The 18,253-nt window shown below is 45.7% G+C and overlaps 1 protein-coding gene across 2 annotated transcripts in view; it reads left to right on the top strand.

Annotated features, from left to right (window-relative positions):
* The window catches only part of FCHSD2 (FCH and double SH3 domains 2), a 121,938-nt gene extending 108,856 nt beyond the window's left edge, over positions 1-13,082 (top strand). The window contains exons 14-21 of one of the 2 annotated variants that reach the window (XM_088051948.1): positions 2,511-2,672; positions 5,267-5,401; positions 5,702-5,785; positions 5,891-6,068; positions 6,703-6,923; positions 7,867-7,996; positions 8,133-8,215; positions 9,199-13,082. In XM_088051948.1, the coding sequence (XP_087908074.1) occupies positions 2,511-2,672; positions 5,267-5,401; positions 5,702-5,785; positions 5,891-6,068; positions 6,703-6,923; positions 7,867-7,996; positions 8,133-8,215; positions 9,199-9,282 (1,077 nt within the window). In that variant the 3' untranslated portion in view covers positions 9,283-13,082. The remainder of the gene's footprint in view (positions 1-2,510; positions 2,673-5,266; positions 5,402-5,701; positions 5,786-5,890; positions 6,069-6,702; positions 6,924-7,866; positions 7,997-8,132; positions 8,216-9,198) is intronic. The other variant, XM_005524085.3, reaches the window with a different exon arrangement.
* Positions 13,083-18,253: the final 5,171 nt, after the last annotated feature.

Raw genomic sequence — 18,253 nt, 5'->3', positions numbered from 1 at the left:
GGTCTACCAGCATAATTATTTAGGTAAAAAAAATAATTTCAGCTCGTAAATAACTTTCAAGTGCAGGCCTGACCTAATGCTCCTGGTACTTTCATGGCTTGTCTGCAATGGAATTAAACTCAAAGCATTTGTGGTTTGGAACAAACATTTGTTGACTGTTAAGGCTCCTGGGTGTAAATAGGGAGGGGAACTCCATTGGATTTGCTGGGTACATTGAATTAAAACCTCTTGTCAAGTACACTCAAGGATTTTGGAGCAGCTTGTTTATTTTAGCTCACAATTTGTACAAACAAACTGCAGCAGAGCGAGGACTAACAGCAAATGCAGATGTTTGTAGCAGCCTGGACCAATGTTTATTGCTGTAGCATAACTCAGTCTAATTGGAAATTGCATAACAAGGTAAACAGCAAAACAACAGGGCTGAGCAATTCCTCAGTGGAGGCACAGGGAAAGTGCTCATAAATGGGTGTCAGGATGTAAAGATGAGTTAGGGGAAGCTACTTCACAAGTAAATACATACATTCATATATATTTATATATTCAGGGCCAGCCTGGAGAGGGCTTGGAGCACCCTGGGATAGTGGAAGGTGTCCCTGCCCATGGCAGGGGGTGCCACTGGGTGATTTTAATGTCCTTCCAACCCAAAACATTCTGGGATTCTGTGAATTAAGTTGCCTTTGGCAAGGTTGTTCTCCCTGCCCTGTGCAGTTCCAAGGTTGGAGCGGGTTTGTTCAAAATCTTGTAGAGAAGGGATGCACATTAATGTACTTAATGTTTCCTCCTTTTCTCAGCTCTCTGAACACTATTTACTGTTAATCATTCACCTGGAGACCCCTTGCATGAAGAAGTGGAAACTCCCCTTGGCTCAGTGGCTTTGGCTTTTCCCGTGGGAAACACCTCTCAAAGTTGTCCCATCCTCCTTTCTCCATCCCTGACTGGGGGAGAGCGTGTGCATGCAGCTGTAGCCCTGTGAAGATAAATCTGACATCATGTATTTCCCTCTTACAACTGACCAACTATTTAAAAATCACACTTCTTCTACACAGAATTCAAAATAATGTCTCTCAAAAGTGGTTTGGTGGAGACAGGTTTAAAGTCACCTTCACAAATTAAGTGAAAATGGAGACATCTTTAGAGGGTTCAGCTTAATAAAGTTAACAGTCATTTTGTCTCTGATTTCTTAGTAGAAAGATAGGATTCTCTGATTCTGTAAGTGCAGCAGCATGTCAAAAATGAGCAAAATACCTGTATCACTTCAGCTCAACACAGAATTTTGTACAGAGTAAGGATTTGTGTAAGAGATAAATATCTACCCGGCACCTGTTGGCATTTGAATTCACTGCACACATATTCTTCATAATCTGCTGTGCTTCACCCACTACTGGAAAGGGAATTTCCTTCCAGTTTTTGCCTGAACTCACCCATTTTTGCTGGTTTTGCTTGGATTCCCAGTGCTGCTGAGTGCTTGGTGTGTCAGGGATGCTGCAGTGAGGTGCTTCAGACCCCTGTGGGAAGGGCTGGAAGGGAGAGAATGGAGGTGAAACTTTGCTACTTGCTAAAAATGACCAATGCTGTGAAAGGGAACGCGGGAAGAATTCCAGGGTGGTTCAGAGGGTTTCCTTTGTTGCCTCCATCAGTGACTCACTGAAGGATTTTTGGGAAATCACTTGATTTTTGTTCCTCTGATGAGCAAGGGCAGCAGGGGGGTGTTGAGAGAGCTGGTCTGGACAAAAATATCCTCAATTTTATCCCTGCGTTTGCCCTCCACTTCTTGATGCAGATCTGCTCTTGCTGAAGTGCTGAATTTCTTCACGCTGCTCTTCCCACCCTCCTGTTTAGACTGTGAACTAATTTGGATCAGGGTGGTGCTTTGCCATGAATTTGTTAAATCCTTGGCTCCATCGGCCAGCCAGTGTGCCAAGATGCTGAAGTGAACCCAGCTGTCAGAAAACCTCCATTTTCATGCTGTTCTGAAGACAAAAATCCTGAAACTGTTTGTTGGAGTGCAATAATACTTACTTAATTTGGGGGTTATTAGCATGTTGTGCTTCCATAACAAATGAGTTTCCTGTGATCTCTGGCACGTGCTGGTAGAAAACAGCCTCGCTTGGGAGTTGGTGGGCTGGTGTGTGTGTGTGTGTGTGTGTATCCTGTCAGGTTTATTTGTGTTTCACATCCAGCTTAGTCACCACCTGGAAGGGTCTGTGCTGTGGATATTCCTAATTTTAAACATTTTGGGAAGCACTGGGTTGTTGGAGTTTAAAGCTACACTGAAGTACTTAAGGGTGTGCATTGGGAGCGAGCATAAACTCAGGTGTTATTTAAAAAAACAGCAACTGGTGAGACTGGCTGGGCCTCCAGAGAACCATTCCTGTGTCTTGGCTCACGCCACATTCCTCAGGCAAGGAAATGAGGAGTGGGACTCATTTCCACAGGGAGCAGCTTTGGGAGCCAGAAGGGGCAAGGAGGGATCCTGAGGGGCTGAGAGCTGTGTGTGTTTGTGTCCCCAGATCATCAAGCTGAAGGCAGAGGCGCGGCTGGAGCTGCTGAAGCAGATCGGGGTGTCGGTGGACACGTGGCTGAAGAGCGCCATGAACCAGGTGATGGAAGAGCTGGAGAACGAGCGCTGGGCCAACCTGCCCTCGGTCACCAACAACGGCTCAGCACACCTGGTACGAGTTCTGAGGGGAAACCTCTCCCCAGGGCCGTGGCACCTCTGCAGGGGCTGCTCCTGACCTAGCATGGGATACACAGAGTCCAGGGCTGGAGCCCCTCTGCTCTGGGGCCAGGCTGGGAGAGCTGGGGGTGCTCACCTGGAGAGGAGAAGGCTCCAGGGAGAGCTCAGAGCCCCTTGCAGGGCCTGAAGGGGTTCCAGGAGTACTGGAGAGGGACTGGGGACAAGGCCTGGAGGGACAGGACACAGGGAATGGCTTCCAGGGATGGATGGGATATTGGGAAGGAATTGTTACCTGTGAGAGTGGTGAGGCCTGGCACAGGGGAAGCTGTGGCTGCCCTTGGATCCCTGGAAGTGTCCAAGGCCTGTGTTTCTTTGAAGTTTCATTAACAGTTTATAATGTTACCTTGAGATCTTTGAGTGTGCAGATCCGAGTGTCAGCCCTCTGAAATCCCAGAGGAATTCCTGTGCCGAGTTTCGCTTCAGAGCCTGTCTGGTCACGGTGGATGAGGATTTGTTGCATAGCTGTGAAACAGTGCTTTTATTCAATTTCTTTTTGTACTCCACCTCCTTTAACTTCCCTCTGTGCCTGTTGGGCTGCTCCCAGTCCCTCATTCCCAGTGTCCCCAGACATGGCATGGTTGGCCCTGGAGCTGAGCCCCCCGTGCTGGTCCCAGGCGATGCCACAGCCTGGGAGGTTCAGCTCTGAGTCTCATTTTCCCCTTTTACACTTATGTAGGCTCCTGTATTTAAAAAAGGCTCTGTTGACCTTGGCAAGTCAGATAGGGACAGCCCAGAGATGGAATTCTTAGAGCTGGGACCAAAATGATGCCAAAATTTAGAGGAATTACTGCAGTTTGTAACAAGCAGCACTTTCACTCTGGCCTGGAGGAGTGGGCAGTGTTTAACAGAGCTGGGAAGGGGTTGGAGCCCCAGGAGAGGCTGAGGGAGCTGGGAAAGGGGCTCAGCCTGGAGAAAAGGAGGCTCAGGGGACCCTTCTGGCTCTGCACAACTCCCTGCCAGGAGGGGACAGCCAAGGAGGTTGAGCTCTGCTGCCAGGGAGCAGGAACAGGACCCATCTGTGTTTTATGTGCAATAAAACAAGTTATTTAGTTAATTAGTTATATTTCCATCGTTTTTTCATGTATATAATGTGTTTCTCTGATCACCTCCCCTGCATTTCTTGCTGTGTTTGCTGCGTGTCCCACACCTTCAGTGTCCTTCTGACCCATACATTTATTCCTTGCTGATGCCATCTTCCATCCCAGACTCTGCAGAAGGATGAGCTTTATCAACCTCTCAGTTTCCTGTTTTCCCTCTCCATGCCTGCTTCCCAAATGATTCCAGCAGAGCTCAGAGCAGCCCACGCGCTGGAAATGAAGGCGTGTTTTTCCTCCTCATGGTAGAAAACCAGGAGCAGATGTTGCCCAAACCTTCTAGACATGATTTGCTGATTTCCATGATGTCCCAGCTGGATGTCAGCCCTGGGACCATGCACAGCAAAAGGCAGAGAAACAGGAGGGGAAACCTCAAATCTGCCACAATCTCTAGTTGGTTGCTGATCTCCCAAAGCTCTACCCAGCTGTAGGGCAATGTTTTGGTTATCCCAACATCAGCACACCAAAGGAGAGATGAAGGCAGGACTGCTCTTGAATTAGAATTAGTGAGGAGGAAAAAAATCACCAGAACTGCAAGGATTTAGTTTGGAAATAGTAGCATAGAAACTAAGTCAGAACACGATGAAGCTTTGTGCTCTTCTAGTCCAGGCCTAGAAGAACAAAGCTGTCAGAGACCTGGTTTAGGGAAACTGCACAGGGAATTTGTAGGGTCAGCTTTTTGTTATTTTATCAGTCTCTCACTTCTCACAGGGAGCACCGAATTCACTCCCAAATTAATGGGAATAAACACTGGGAAGATGGCTCTACATAACAGTGTTGCCTTTGATACACAGAACTGTTTTCACAGAATAATTCATCATTTTTCACATGAGATAAAGATTTATTCAAAACATAACCCAGGCACGAGGCCAAAGCACAGCTCATGGCAGCCTTACCCAAACTTGTATTTTTCCAGCACATTGACTTCAGGTTTTATTTAAACTTTTATAGCAAGTTTTTACAAATCTTCCTGTCTCTAAGAATTTTCCTAATAAACTGCAGCAAATCTCCTGTGCAGAATACACCAGCTAGAAGGTTGATTTGGGGCTTTATTTTTTTAAACATTAAATATTTCCATTGCAGATTTATTTTATAACTCGTGGTCACAGGTACATTATTCTTTCAGTAGCATAAATTCTCTTTTATCCATTAAACTTTTTTTTGTGCCATTGCAATGGCATCTCCAAAGTACTTTAGTCACAGATTATGTGAAAAATGGATTTCATAACTGTCCAGCAGTTGAGTTGGAGCTTCCAAAATCCTCTGCAGTACTTTTTAATGTCCTTGTGCTTGAACAAAGAAATCCAGCTGAGTTACTTTAACAATAAGTCATAAAAAACAATCACTGAAAAATAGTAGCCAGCTCGTTTTTATGGTTATTTCTTCACCAATTTTTAGCAGCTGCTCTAATGCCAACTGGAATTTGTTTTACCAGGTCAATGCTGATGCAGAAAAGGAAGAAGGTGAAGAGTTTGAAGACAGCATGGATGTTTTTGATGATAGCAGTTCTAGTCCTTCTGGTACTCTCAGAAACTACCCTCTCACCTGCAAAGTTGTTTATTCCTATAAGGTTAGTGACTTTTTAAAAATTTTTAGAAAAATGAATTATACAGATAATTAATGTACCTTTGGGAGCTTGATGTGTGTTTAGGGTGAGATTCAGGGAGGTTCCATCTGTCTCTTCTGAGGGAGAGGGGCTTTTGTGAGTGGCAGAACCTTTGTTGGGATGTTTTAAATTACGTTAAAGCTTTCAGTTTTTGAAAAAAAACATCACTTCTAATAAAAGTCTAGATGGGAATGTTCTCTCCACTGCCTGTGCCTTGCCCTTAAAGCCACTTTCCTTTTGCATCCTTCCTGTCCTCCATTCCAGGCTTCTCAGCCAGATGAGCTGACTATAGAGGAACACGAGGTGTTGGAGGTCATTGAGGATGGAGATATGGAAGACTGGGTGAAGGTATCATTTTCTGAGCTTTTTAGAAGTTGGGATGGGAGGAAATGCTGGGGTTCTTTCCAGAGCAGTGTCCACAGGCAGAGAATGGCTCCTGTTGTTGGTTCACAGGCACGGAACAAGGCGGGACAGGTGGGATATGTGCCGGAGAAGTACCTGCAATTCCCAACCTCCAGCAGCCTCCTGAGCATGCTCCAGTCCCTGGCTGCGCTGGACACACGGTCGCACACCTCCAACAACTCCACAGAGGCTGACCTGGTGCCAGGCAGCCTCAACGGAGACTCCAATGGTAAATCCCAGTTAAAAATACATAGGATATCGAGCTGGCTCTTGGAAACACTCTGGGCATCGAGTCTGGGAGATTTTCCCAGATTTCATGGAGGCACAGAATCATTAAGGTTGGAAAAGACCTCCAAGAAATTCAACCTTTGATCAAATCCCACCATATTGCAAAGTCTGCTCATTTTTTAACACTTCCAGGCATGAGAACTCCACCACTTCCCGGCCTGTTCCAATGTTTAATCACTTTTCCAGGGAAGAAACTTGCCCTGACGTCCAATCTGAACCTCCCCTAGTGCAATGTGGGCCCATTTCTTCTTGTCTTATCTCAGGTTTCCTGGGAGAAAAGGCCCTACCTGGCCACAACCTCCTTTCAGAGAGGTGCAGGGAGAGACTGACCCGTATCTGAACACATCCATTGCCAGTAATTATCTCAGTAATTATCTCTCTCACACTAAATCTGCATAATTCACCTCTTTAGCTCGTACAGCTGAGATTAAAATTAAGGAAAACCAGAATAATCTGGCTCAGCAACAATAAAATCTTCAAAAGGACTTCAAAATCACCAGCACCAGCTATCAAAGTTTGTGTAGTCTTAATTTTTTTTCCTTAGCTCATTGGGTTTTTCCTTTTCCATTTTGCAGTCTGTTTTGTAAAAGCACTTTATGATTACGAGGGGCAGACAGATGATGAGCTGTCCTTCCCAGAGGGAGCCATCATCCGCATCCTGAACAAGGAAAACCAGGATGATGATGGCTTTTGGGAAGGAGAATTCAACGGCCGCGTCGGGGTCTTCCCCTCGGTGTTGGTTGAAGAGCTCACGGCCTCGGAGAACGGAGAGACTCAGTGGATTGGGGATATCCAGGTATGGAAAGAGAGGTTGGCCTGGTTTATTGTTTGGGCAATTTGCAAAGATCTGTCACTTCTTCAGGGGGAAAAAAAATCAAAACCAGCTTAAGGAAAAAAAAACAAAAATCAGAACCAATTTTAGGGGAAAAAACAAACAACCCAAGCTCTCAGTGCTTGCATTTTAATTTCTTACCCAGCCTAATAACTGTGAACTGATGTATTTTTGAAAATTTGTGAATAAAGGAAGATATTTGGATAGAAAGGAATCAAAGGAGAAAATTCACAATTTACTTCCTGTCATTAATTTATGAGAGACTGAGATGTCAGGCACAACCTGGAAAAAAGAGAATTACAGGCTCTTTCAGCCCTAATTTAGTGTTTTCATACTTAAATCCATTCTGTATCCTCTCAGTTTTGAGGGGTGGGATACTGCCAAGTTTTGGATTACAGTAATTTTTACAAAAACGTCCTCATTTCCACAGTGTAGTTCTGTAATCCTTATATCATATTAGAAAATCAGATACATTCCAATGTGGAGTTTGGTGATAGAAACTGCACTTCCATGTTTTCTACAACAGAACTTTCAGTGTTTTTATTCCTTGATCGAGGAAGACCATGAAAACGAACATTTAAATGCATTTGGATGGGGAAAAAGCTCATGATCCCAACACTTTTGTTTGAATCCCACTTGGCCAAGTGACCTTTTTGTTTTGAATAACCTTCAAAAGCCTCTCTGAATTATCTGGGAGAGGCTGAAAATTTCTGTTCAGCAGCAACCTGTGATTTTAAAGAATTTGAATCCCTTGTTGGATACCTTGGCTTTCCTTCCCAAACTTCCCTGCCAGCTGCTTTTCCTGTGGAGGGAACTCGCTGGAGTAGGGATGGGTTGGAAGACTGGTGTGTGTGTGTTAAAAGTGCTGAGGAGGATTTGCTGCAGCTTCTCCCTCTTTTTGGCACAGGTATCCCCAACTCCAAAGGCCAACAACTCCTTGCCACCGCTGCCTCTGTACGACCAGCCTCCCACCAGCCCCTATCCCAGCCCGGATAAAAGAGGATCCCAGTTTTTCCCCAGATCTCCATCGACAAACGGTGAGAAATTTGCAAATTAATTTTGGGTAAAGGCTTCTCAGAGAGGGCCAAAAAGGAAAAGAAAGAGCGTTTTTGCAACAGAAATTCAGCAATACTCAGGGGCTTCTTTGTAATAGGGTGTTGCTTATTCCTTCAGAAAACAGCTTTGGTTCAGAGTCCTCTGGATTCTCCCAACCTCCACGAATTCCTCCGGAAAGTTCCTACGGCAAACTGCGGCCTGTAAGTGACCAGCAAATCCTGTGGTTTTTATTGATGTTCAAAGGGCAGCAGCCCCTAAACAGAGCTGAAAAAGAGGTGGGGAATGAATGCCAGAAGAGGTCAGTCCCATGGTTGATACAATTCCTGCTTTCCAGCAGTTCCCTGCACATTTGGGATTCTGTTTCTTTCCAACCCCTTTGGTTTGAGGGGTTTGGATTCTTAATGATGAGGATATTGTGTTGTCTTTGCTGCCTAGAAAAAGGACATTTTCCAGAAAAGGAAGGGAAGAATTAAATCACTTAGAACTTGACAAAATCCATCTCCTATGATTACCTTGGAAATCAAGTTTTGGGGGTTTCAGGACCCTAAACCAAATCATACTGAAACATAAAATTTGTCTTTTTCTGGCCTTCTCAGTGAATGAGGTTTCAGAAAAAAGATAATTTTTGGATATTCAGATAATATATTCTGAATATTGCAGTAGTATTGGGCAGTTCGGTGCAGGGTTGCTCCACAGTTCATGTTTTCCAGAGCAAGTTTGGTGTATTCTGAAGTGGTGTCCTAAAAACCCCTTGGCAGTAAAGCTGATCTCTGTCAGGAGCAAAAACGACTGATGTGGCAGAGTGTGAAACAACATCAAATTTTGGGGATGTTGAGGTCAGTGATGAGGTATAAATGAGTCAGGTGCAGCAAAACATCCTGGTAGTTCCCACTCCACAGGAATTCCAGGGAAAAGTACCATCAGATTCAGCATGTGATGAGCTTTTCCCAGGTTTACATCCTGGCTTATCCATGGAGTAGATGTGGGGTTGCTCCCTGGAGGGAATCCTGACAGGTCGTGAGGAACATCCCTGATCTGGGAGCTGCATCCAGCTGGACACACAAACCTGTTTGTGTGCATCATCTCGAGGGGTGAGCCTGGAGCTCCGTGCAGGAAATGTGGGGGGTTTCTGATGGAATTTGGCCATATTGGGGTAGTCACAGGCCGGTTCTGAATGTTGCAGGTGCGAGCAGCTCCACCGCCCCCGACACAGCACCACCGCCGGCCCACGGAGAAGATCGAGGACGTGGAAATCACTCTGGTGTAACGAGGGGACTGGCTAATTAGTAGTGCTACAATCAAGGCCAAACACAGCTTTTGGTCAATCCTGTTTTTAGGCACCTTTGCATGATGAAGACTTGGACTAGAGCGAGCGATAGGGAGGATTTTATGTGGCAGTGATCTGGCGGATTCCTTCCCACAGTCATGAATATTTTGTGCCTTTTGTTTTTTTTTGTTTGTTTGTTTGGATTTCTCGACATCATTCTTCCTCTCTTAGCACAAACCAAGACAGGCCAAGATTGGCTTTTTTTCTTGGCTGAAGATGCTCCATTTTTATGTGGAGACAAAAGAAAGAGCCCCGTTCATGCAGCTTAGTCTTAGCATCCTTTGCTCCTGTGCATTAGTACAGTATATTACTGTTGCCATAGGAATGTGTTAAAGATTGTGGATCCTTCCAGTAGCATCACCTGCCTGACCAGGTATTCATCAGAAGAATGAAAAAGGGAACAGAAAAAGAAGTCTAAAGGAGAGGCTGGCTCCTCTTGAATCCCCCTGCAGAAAGGAAGAGACGGGAAAATGATCTCCTGGAGAAGCAAAAGCGTTCGTTCCACGGGTGCTGCCCTTGTCAGTGATTCACAGCTGACCATTCTGCCTTTGGAGTCTTGTGTTTACTCAGTGCATTTACTCATAGAGGATCTAACACGGAGGTGCTGAACCAGCAGCAACATCTTCCACAGCAGAAACCAACGGGTAGAAAAGTAAAAAAGCAAGTGAGATTTTATCTAGATCTGGAAATTGAGCTGCTTTTTCTATTTTATTTTTTTTCCTTAGCAGATTTTGGGGATTTTGGCATTTTGTTGGGTTTGTTTTTTGGGTTTTTTTAAACCATTTGGGTCACTCTTATCCCAGTTATTGCCGTGTACTTTATTATCCAACGTTAGCAGTGTATCTTTGTCATCAAACCACCTGAGTTCTAGAGTTAGCAGTTCCATTTAGAGTATTTACATGCATTTAGTTGTTGCATTGGATGGTCCTGTAGCCTTTTCCCACCCCAATCCCATTAACCAGCCAAAGCCAGGGAGCCAGGAGCAGCTCGGGTTCTGCCTTCACACCACCTTCGTGCCCAAGATGTGCCCAGTTCCTCTCAGGGAAGAAACTGAGAGGAAAAGAGTTTCACATTTCCCTCAGAGAGCTCTGAAAAGGGAGCTTGGATTTGGGTTTTTTGAGAGAAAAGGGCAAAGAATATTCTGAGGTTGAACATGGAGTGGAATGGTTGGAGGAGAGGGAAAAACTGGATGAGAACATGTTTTTCTTTGGGTACTGACTAAAATATTGTCAGCATTCTCCATCAGATGAGAACTTCAGATCAAAGGCATCCTGAGGTTGGGTTTGGAGCTGTTTATAGGTTCTCTTGTGTCTTCATGGTTTTTTTCAAAGCCAGTAAGTTTTCTACCTTTAGTTTACTAACAAGGGCTATTTTTTGAGGCTGCATTTACAACAAAAACCCAACGACTCATCTTAACAAGATTTTATCATAAACTTTGCACATACTTGGAAATCCCAACCCAGGCTGGGTCTCCAAGCCATCCAGTGCTTGCCAGTCTCCTTTCCCAGTGGGATCTTTAACCAAGAGTGGGGCTGTCTGAGGACAACAATTCATGGATCAGTTATGGGATCAGTGACTGTCCAATGAAGTCTTTTCCATATTATTCCTTCTTTTGCACCTCTTGTCCTGTTGATCTGTTTGAGGTCTTTTTATGTGTTTATCAAACTTATTCTTAAGTTTAAAAAGAGAAGTTAAAAAAAAAAAAAAAAATTTAACTGTTTGCAAATATTTTGAGATCTTCACAACGCAGAAGAAAATCAAGTTTTTGCCATAATGTTCATGTTCGATTCCTTTGGCCAGTTTTTCTGTGTCCTTCACACCCGGACTTTCAAAAATCCAGAAAATTTTTATTTAAAAGTCTCTTTAGTTGTATTTTAAAATATTTTCTGTAAGAGCTGCTAATTTTATTTAAAAAACAAAAGTGAAAAAAAAAGCAAAAAAAAGAAAAAGGAAGAAAAGTTGTAAAAAGATGCCTCCTTTTTAACTTTGATTTCTTCATACAGGGCATGTATCGGCCGTCGCAGTGTGTACAGCTCAGTACACCCTGAAAGCATCAGTGCAAATGCTTTCTTTATATTGGCTGTAAAAAGTTTGTATTTATTATGTATAAAAAGTTGAATAATAAAAAAGTGGAACTAAATCCCTGGTGCCCTGGGAGATTTTGGGAGTAAGGGGGGTTTAGGGAAAACCCAGGGATAAAAATGAGCATTTTCTTGAGAGGAAATTTGTGCTTTTACACAGAAATTTGAATCTTGTGCTTCGGGAAAAGGACATCCTTAAAGTCAGCTTTAAACATCTTTTGGAAGGGGCATTTATACAAAGAGCAAAACATTGCCAAAAATGAAGAGCCAGCAACAAAGCTCCAGTTACCAAAATAATTGCTTAATAGCCTTGATGCAATTAGGATAATTGCCTAAAGAAAGTGAGGGGAGTGATTGATAACAACCCTTCAGAGTGATTGTCCCTTAATAGGCTTGATTTCCCTAATTGTGCCAGGAGTTTTCCCACTGCATCCCAAGGCTCTGCAGCTTTGGGATCCCTCTGTGGGCTGTTTCCATGTTGGAATTTCTCGGTGCACTGGGAAGCTGCCCACCGATGACCACCTCCTTGCTGGGCTAATCCCAGTTTCCTACAGGTGATAGGTGCCAAATGAGCCATAATTTCCATGTGCTCTGTGTTTTTGGAGGCTGTTTTTCCCTCATGGAACTTTGCTGTGGGCTTGGGTTGGATCTCTTCACTTCCACTCTTCCCTCAGAGCTGTTGTACAAGCTTTCACTTTTTTCCCCTGAGCTCCTGCAGCCTCTTCCTTTGAGAAATCCAATCTTTCCTGCTTTTTGTATGGATTCATGGTGCTCCTCTAAAAATTATTGTTCCTGCCTTGCTGCTTTGACAGCTCTGTCCTTTTCACTTGTTGCTTGGGGTCCTTTTCACCAGCTCTACGACTTAAAAATGGTTTTAATCCTCAAATCCACCAGCAGAGCCACTTTTCCTTTCTTCCATTTTTAACAGACCCCCTTCATGCCTCTACTTGTTCTCCTTCCCAAAAACAGAGCCAGCAGCAGCTGTGCTGTGATCCCATCATTCCTGCCATAAACTGATTTCCATGAAAACCTCTTCTCCCTGAAGTGCCTTTCCTGCGAGTGAGAGATGGGCACGGTGTGAGCAGCGCACAGAGACAGAGGCAGAGAGAGGTGCTAAGGCACCACAAAGGCTCCAGGCACAGGAGCCTTTGTGCTATTTCCTGCTTGGCATAGTTAAGAGAAGGAATCTAGGGAACTTTCCCATTGCAGAGGGTGAAATGGGGGTCCTTGGAAGTCAGCAGCAGGATCTGTTAGAACCAGGGTTTCCTCTGAGTGCTTTGGTTCCCACATTTTGGCTTTAAACTGGAACATTGTAGATAGGGATTGGGTATTAGGGGGAAAGCCTTCCCTGCCAGGATGGGCAGGCCCTGGCACAGGGTGCCCAGAGCAGCTGTGGCTGCCCCTGGATCCCTGGAAGTGTCCAAGGCCAGGCTGGACAGGGCTTGGAGCAGCCTGGGATAGCGGAAGGTGTCCCTGCCCATGGCAGGGGGTGGAATGAGGTGATCTAAGATCCCTTCCATCCCAAACCAGTCTGGGATTCAGTGATTTTCAGAAAGGTTAATAGGACTCAGAGTGGGCAAAAGAGATGGGGGATAAAAGATGTGATGTTTACTGCAAATTGTGCCAGGGTTTCTTTTTGTTTGTTTTATGGAAATACTGAACCAAAGCAAGTGGGCGAGTTCTCTTTCCCATATATCACAAATGTCTTTCACTGCTGATAGTAATTAAAAAAGAAAACAAGAACTGCACCATCTTCTCTAAATAAAGCATCTTCTGCTTCTTGGAAGTCTGGCTGCTCTGTAGTTTGCACGGCTTTTCCAGCAAGGTCCCTATAATTGATAACTTGTAAATCCCAGCATGGCAGGATTAGCAGGGAATCTACCTCAGCCTGTGGAGCCTCCCCAGAAGGAGGGGATGCCACTGCCAAGTGAAGAGTTCTGTCTCCCCACATTTTTTCCATTTGCAGATCTGTTGTCCTGCATGAAAGTCTTGGGATGGATGGGAGTAAATGTGTTGTCCTCCCACACCTGGACAGGTATCTCCAAGAGGGGGGAGCTCAGGGATGTTGAGACCTCAGTTGGAGGCACTTTGGGGGAGGCTGGAGAAGGTGAGGGAGAAAGAAAGGGAAGAAAACTTAACTGAAGTCAGGGATGCAGCAAAGAGACAATAAAAAAATGCAGCCAGGAAAATGCTGACGTGCTTGCCATGCCAAGTGGTTTCCTATTCCAGGCATTCCCCAGGGAGATTGAGGATTACAGATCTGGCAGCAGGATCAGTGCAGCAAGTGAGCCTCTGCATTGCAGGTCATTTCAGCCAGAAAATGAAAGAAAGCTCTGCAGTGATACCGGAATGGAGAGGTGGGAAATCCCTGTGGTTGGTGGAGCAGCAAAAGGAGGAGGGGGAGAGTGGGTCTGACCGGTACCTGTGCATCTCCTCGGATCCTGGCACTGCTGGGAAGAGCCTGGCCCCATCCTCTTGGCACCCTCCCTTCCAGTAACGCTGCACATTGAAGAGTTGCCCTCCAGCCTTCTCCTCTCCAGGCTGAAAATGTAGAGAATCCTGGAATAGAATCAGAGGGCAGGAGGAAATGGCCTCAGATTGTGCCAGGGGAGGTTTAGGTCGGATATGAGGAAAAAATTTTCCCTGAAAGGATTTTCAGGCATTGGCGCAGCCGCCCAGAGCAGTGGTGAGTCCCCATCCCTGGAGGGATTTAAAGCCATGTGCATGTGGCACTTGGGAACATGGGTCAGTGGTGGCCCTGGCAGTGCTGGAGGAATTATTGGACTCCATGATCTGAAAGGATTTTCCTGAGTGATTCTGTGGCAGGGAGAACCTCTGTGCTAAAGAGTGTTGGGCTGAGCGCTGTGCAGTGGCCATGGAGACTCGGGAATGGGGTTCCAGGAGCAAGGCTTCAGACTCTACCTCCTTAAGGATCCATGCAGAAAAACAACATTCTGCCATGGCCTTGTGTCTGTTCCCAGAAATCCTTTGGAATTAAACACGTGCTGTGGCCAGTGGCAGCTTTGTGTGTTGGAAATGGCTTGTGGAGGCTTTCAAATCCCGAGTGTGGCCCACATTCCCAGGGAATGAGGCCTAAGGTGATGTCTGCCACATCCATCCACAGCCCCATCTCATTCCTCCTGCTCTTCCCACTTGAGGTTTTCTCCCTGCAATCCATTTTCCAGCCTGTCTCTGTGTTAAGCAGTGATTCTTCCACTTTGTTTAAAATTCCCTCTTGCTGTCTGCTGGATTTCACAGCTAGCATCCAAAGGGAACAGGAGCCAGGCCTGTGGGACATCCAGCTCTGGGGATCAGGAATTGCCTCTCACAGAACTTGTCACTGTCCCTTGCCAGCCTGGACCATGGCCAGGGATTCAATGGGCTTTACAGAAGGCTTTGGATTCTCTGGTATCATTTCACCCAAAGCTGTGAATATCCCTAGAGTGTTCTGGGTCAGGCAGGGATGGCTGTGAGGATCGGGAAACAGGGATATCCTCACCTTTGGAGTGCTTTGTCTTCGCTGTGGAAGGAAAAGCTGTTCAGCCACAAGTGTGCAAGTTGAGCTCCACAAAGATCCCAGGATATTCTGAGTTGGAAGGGACCCCCAAGGATCATGGCCAGCTCTTGGAGATCTGACTGCAGACCTTGGCATGCTCCATGCTGCAGTTCTTCCGGCAGATGAAAACATCCTACCCAAGGCAAGGTGAGCATGGAATGGACCCCACTGAGGAGGAACTGGGAGACATTTCTTCCCCCCACTCCAGCATCACCCCTGGACAAATCCCTGTGTCCTGTTTGCCAGGCACTGCCAGCATCACCTAAAGGTTTCTCTTCACAAAAACCAGTCTGTGCCATGCTGAAGTGCCCCTTCTTTTTCAAAATTGCTTTTATTCCACTCCCAGATTTTCACCTTCTTTTGATGGAGTGGTTTTGGGATTGGATTTTTCTCTTTGAATGCAGATTGAAGAGTAAGTGCTGTGAGCTGTGCTTCAGCTCTGCTGTAATTAGTTTTGTCTACTGTAATTGCTTCTCCTTTTTCCATTGTTTAGTGAAAGACGAATGAATTTCCAGGTCTGGTTGCATTGGGAATGCTGACAGCAGCTTTTTAAAATCCCACAGCACAGCTGTTTGTCTTTTTTATTCAGCTGAATCCTGCAGAGTGGGACAAATTCGGCTTCTCCTCTGTGTCCTGGGCAAATTACTGTACTAATTAATTTCTCTAAGACGGGGGCCTCCTTGCTTAGCAAAGGGAAGGGATGGAGGGAGAGCACTGTCTGGAAAACAGCAACAACCCTGGATTAACTCCTGGAATAAACTTGCATGAAGAGATGTGAGATGCTGATGGTTTAAAAATAAGGCTTATGGGGTTAAAAAAAATTGATACTGTGGTATTAATCCCACTTCATAAGGACATCTTTGTTTCTGAGGAGGGAGCAGCTCTAATCCATCACCCTGTTCATGCTCCCAGGGTTTCCTGCTGCAGGTTTTGCTGTGGGGTTTAAAAGAGGATTGGCATTTTTCTTGGGAATTTGATGGCAGAAGTTACTGCTTAAAACGAGGAAGGGATTCTTTGTGTGACAGCAAGAGAAGGGACAAAGAGGGGACTGTGGCCGAAGGACTTGTGGGGTTCTGAGAACATCAGTGAGAGTGGGAGATGACAAACCCAGTGACAGGATGCCAGGAGAGAAGGACGCTGTGGAGGGAAGCTCCTTTGGCCAGAGACAGGGGGAAGCAGTGAGTGCTTGGACTTCCCAGGAATTTGTGTGAAAGGACAGGAGCACTCATGGGGTGCTTGGGACATCAGAGCTGAGGCTGAGCCAGGAATGAAAGTGGCAGGAGGGAAAACCAAAATGTAATGTTTTTCTAAAAAGGCTGGGTTTGGGATTTTTTTTTTGCCAGAGGAACAGGTGTTAGTTTCATTTTTGTCCAATTTTTTCTTTCCAAACAGAAATTTAATTCCAAATATTAATCCAAATATTAAATAATAATAATAATAATAGTAGTAGTAGTAGTAGTAATAATAAATACATCACTCCTGATTCTCAGACTGCCACAAAGTATTGTTGAGGTCAGTGCAAATTACTCCCCAAGGATGCTGTTGGAGTGGGATTGCTCTGGGATAACGCGGGATCTCATGTTAATTCCACTGGCAGAGCTGCTCTGCCTAACAGTGGGGAACTGCTGCTGCTGCTTTCAAAATTACCTGACCGAGCTAATCTGAGGGTGAGGAGACAATTTATTGATTTGGATACCTAGCCAGACATACATGGAGATAATTCTGGGATGTTAGTGGTATTATTCCTACAGAAAAGCAGGCTGGGTAAAGATTTTCAGGTTTTTATTAGCCCCTGCCAAACAATTGGGCTGCATTGCAGCTTGAATGTTTAATTTAAGATGTGAATGGCTGAGATACCAAAAGTCAGAGCTCTCTGGGTGGTGGTCACTGAGTATTTCTGCTGAAACTGCTCATTTTCTGAAGCCAGCAGCCCCTCACACTGCTTTGAGCTTCCCCTCTAAAGCTATTTTTAACAGATAAGGGTGGGGGGGAAAAAAGGTGTTAAGTTTGCAGCCCTGCTTTTGCATTCTGGTCAGGTGTCTTGTCACTCTTCATGGCTCTCCTGCAAGCTGGCATCCAAGGGTTCTGCTCAATGTCCTAGAAAAATAACCTTGTGCTTGGACCAACAGCCAGTTTATCACTGCTGCTCCCTGGCTGTGTCTCTGGGGTGGAGAGGAGATGGGGAAAAGCAGGGAAGGCACGGAGCTGGGTATTGCCAGGCTGCTCCTCAGAACCTGGGATCAGCTTGGCAAAGCAGTTCTGCTTCCCTTTGTCCAAGCAGGGAGCTGAAATCCTGGGGGCTCTGGGATTGAGGGTCTGGGATTTGAGACCTGAGCCCTGCTGGTTCCTGCTGCAGCCTCAGCAAGTTCTCTCGGTGGTACTTGCCTCCGGTGCTGTGTTGGAGGTGTCATCTTCCCACGTGGAAGGCTCCATGGATTTCTCTGGCAGTGGGAAGCCATTCACCTTGTCCTGTCCCTCCAGGCCTGTCCTTGTCACGTCAGCAGTTCCACCACAAAGAGCAGGGAATGGCCTTTGTCACCAGCCTTATCTCAGTGCACCCGTAAATCATCCCAAAATGTGGTGCTGGGGCAAAACAGCCCCTCCTGCCCTCAGCCTGTTTCCTGGGGCATTGAAAACTGATTAAGAATCACTTGCTTAAGCTGCTGGGTCTCAGGTGACAGTGCCAGGGCAAACTGCTCTCCTGGAAATGCCCATTAAAGTTTCGATTTACATCCCTCACGCAGAGCCGTGTGAGCTGCTGGAATGACCTCTGCCAGCAGCCACTCGGTTCATTGAACAGTAACGAGCCAAGGATTCCCGCTAAACAACGCACCGAGCATCCTTACTCCATTTCCTGCTTCTAAAGGAAGTCTAAATTATTTAATAATCCGCTTGAAGTCCTTAAAGTGAATCCAGGCAGTGAAGCAAAATCCTGTTTAGCAGGGCAGATGCCCAAAGGAAAGTGCCAGAGTGATGGAGCTGTTTGGGAACAGCCACTAAAACATGGCCAACAGTTTAGCAGATGTGCTGGAGATAACAGGCTGGGATTAAAATCGAGTTGGCTGCTGGGTCAGACTCTGTGCTTCACTAACACCTTGCTGAGTGCTGCAATTCCTGGATTAAATCCAGACACTCTCCAGTGCACAGCTTGTGTTTTGCCCATTTGGCGGTTGGTTTTCAAGCTTTAATGTGTCCTCAGAGCTGTGAACTCTCCAGGAGGGTCACACACACCTTTCCAGAGCAGGTATTCCTCCTGAGGCTGGAGCTGAGCTGG

This window comes from Pseudopodoces humilis, chromosome 2 (genome assembly GCF_049639895.1).
Source record: "Pseudopodoces humilis isolate 2021_Gansu_Grassland_sample_001 chromosome 2, ASM4963989v1, whole genome shotgun sequence".
In the NCBI taxonomy this organism is placed as follows: domain Eukaryota; kingdom Metazoa; phylum Chordata; class Aves; order Passeriformes; family Paridae; genus Pseudopodoces; species Pseudopodoces humilis.
This window is presented reverse-complemented; position numbering and strand designations above follow the sequence as displayed.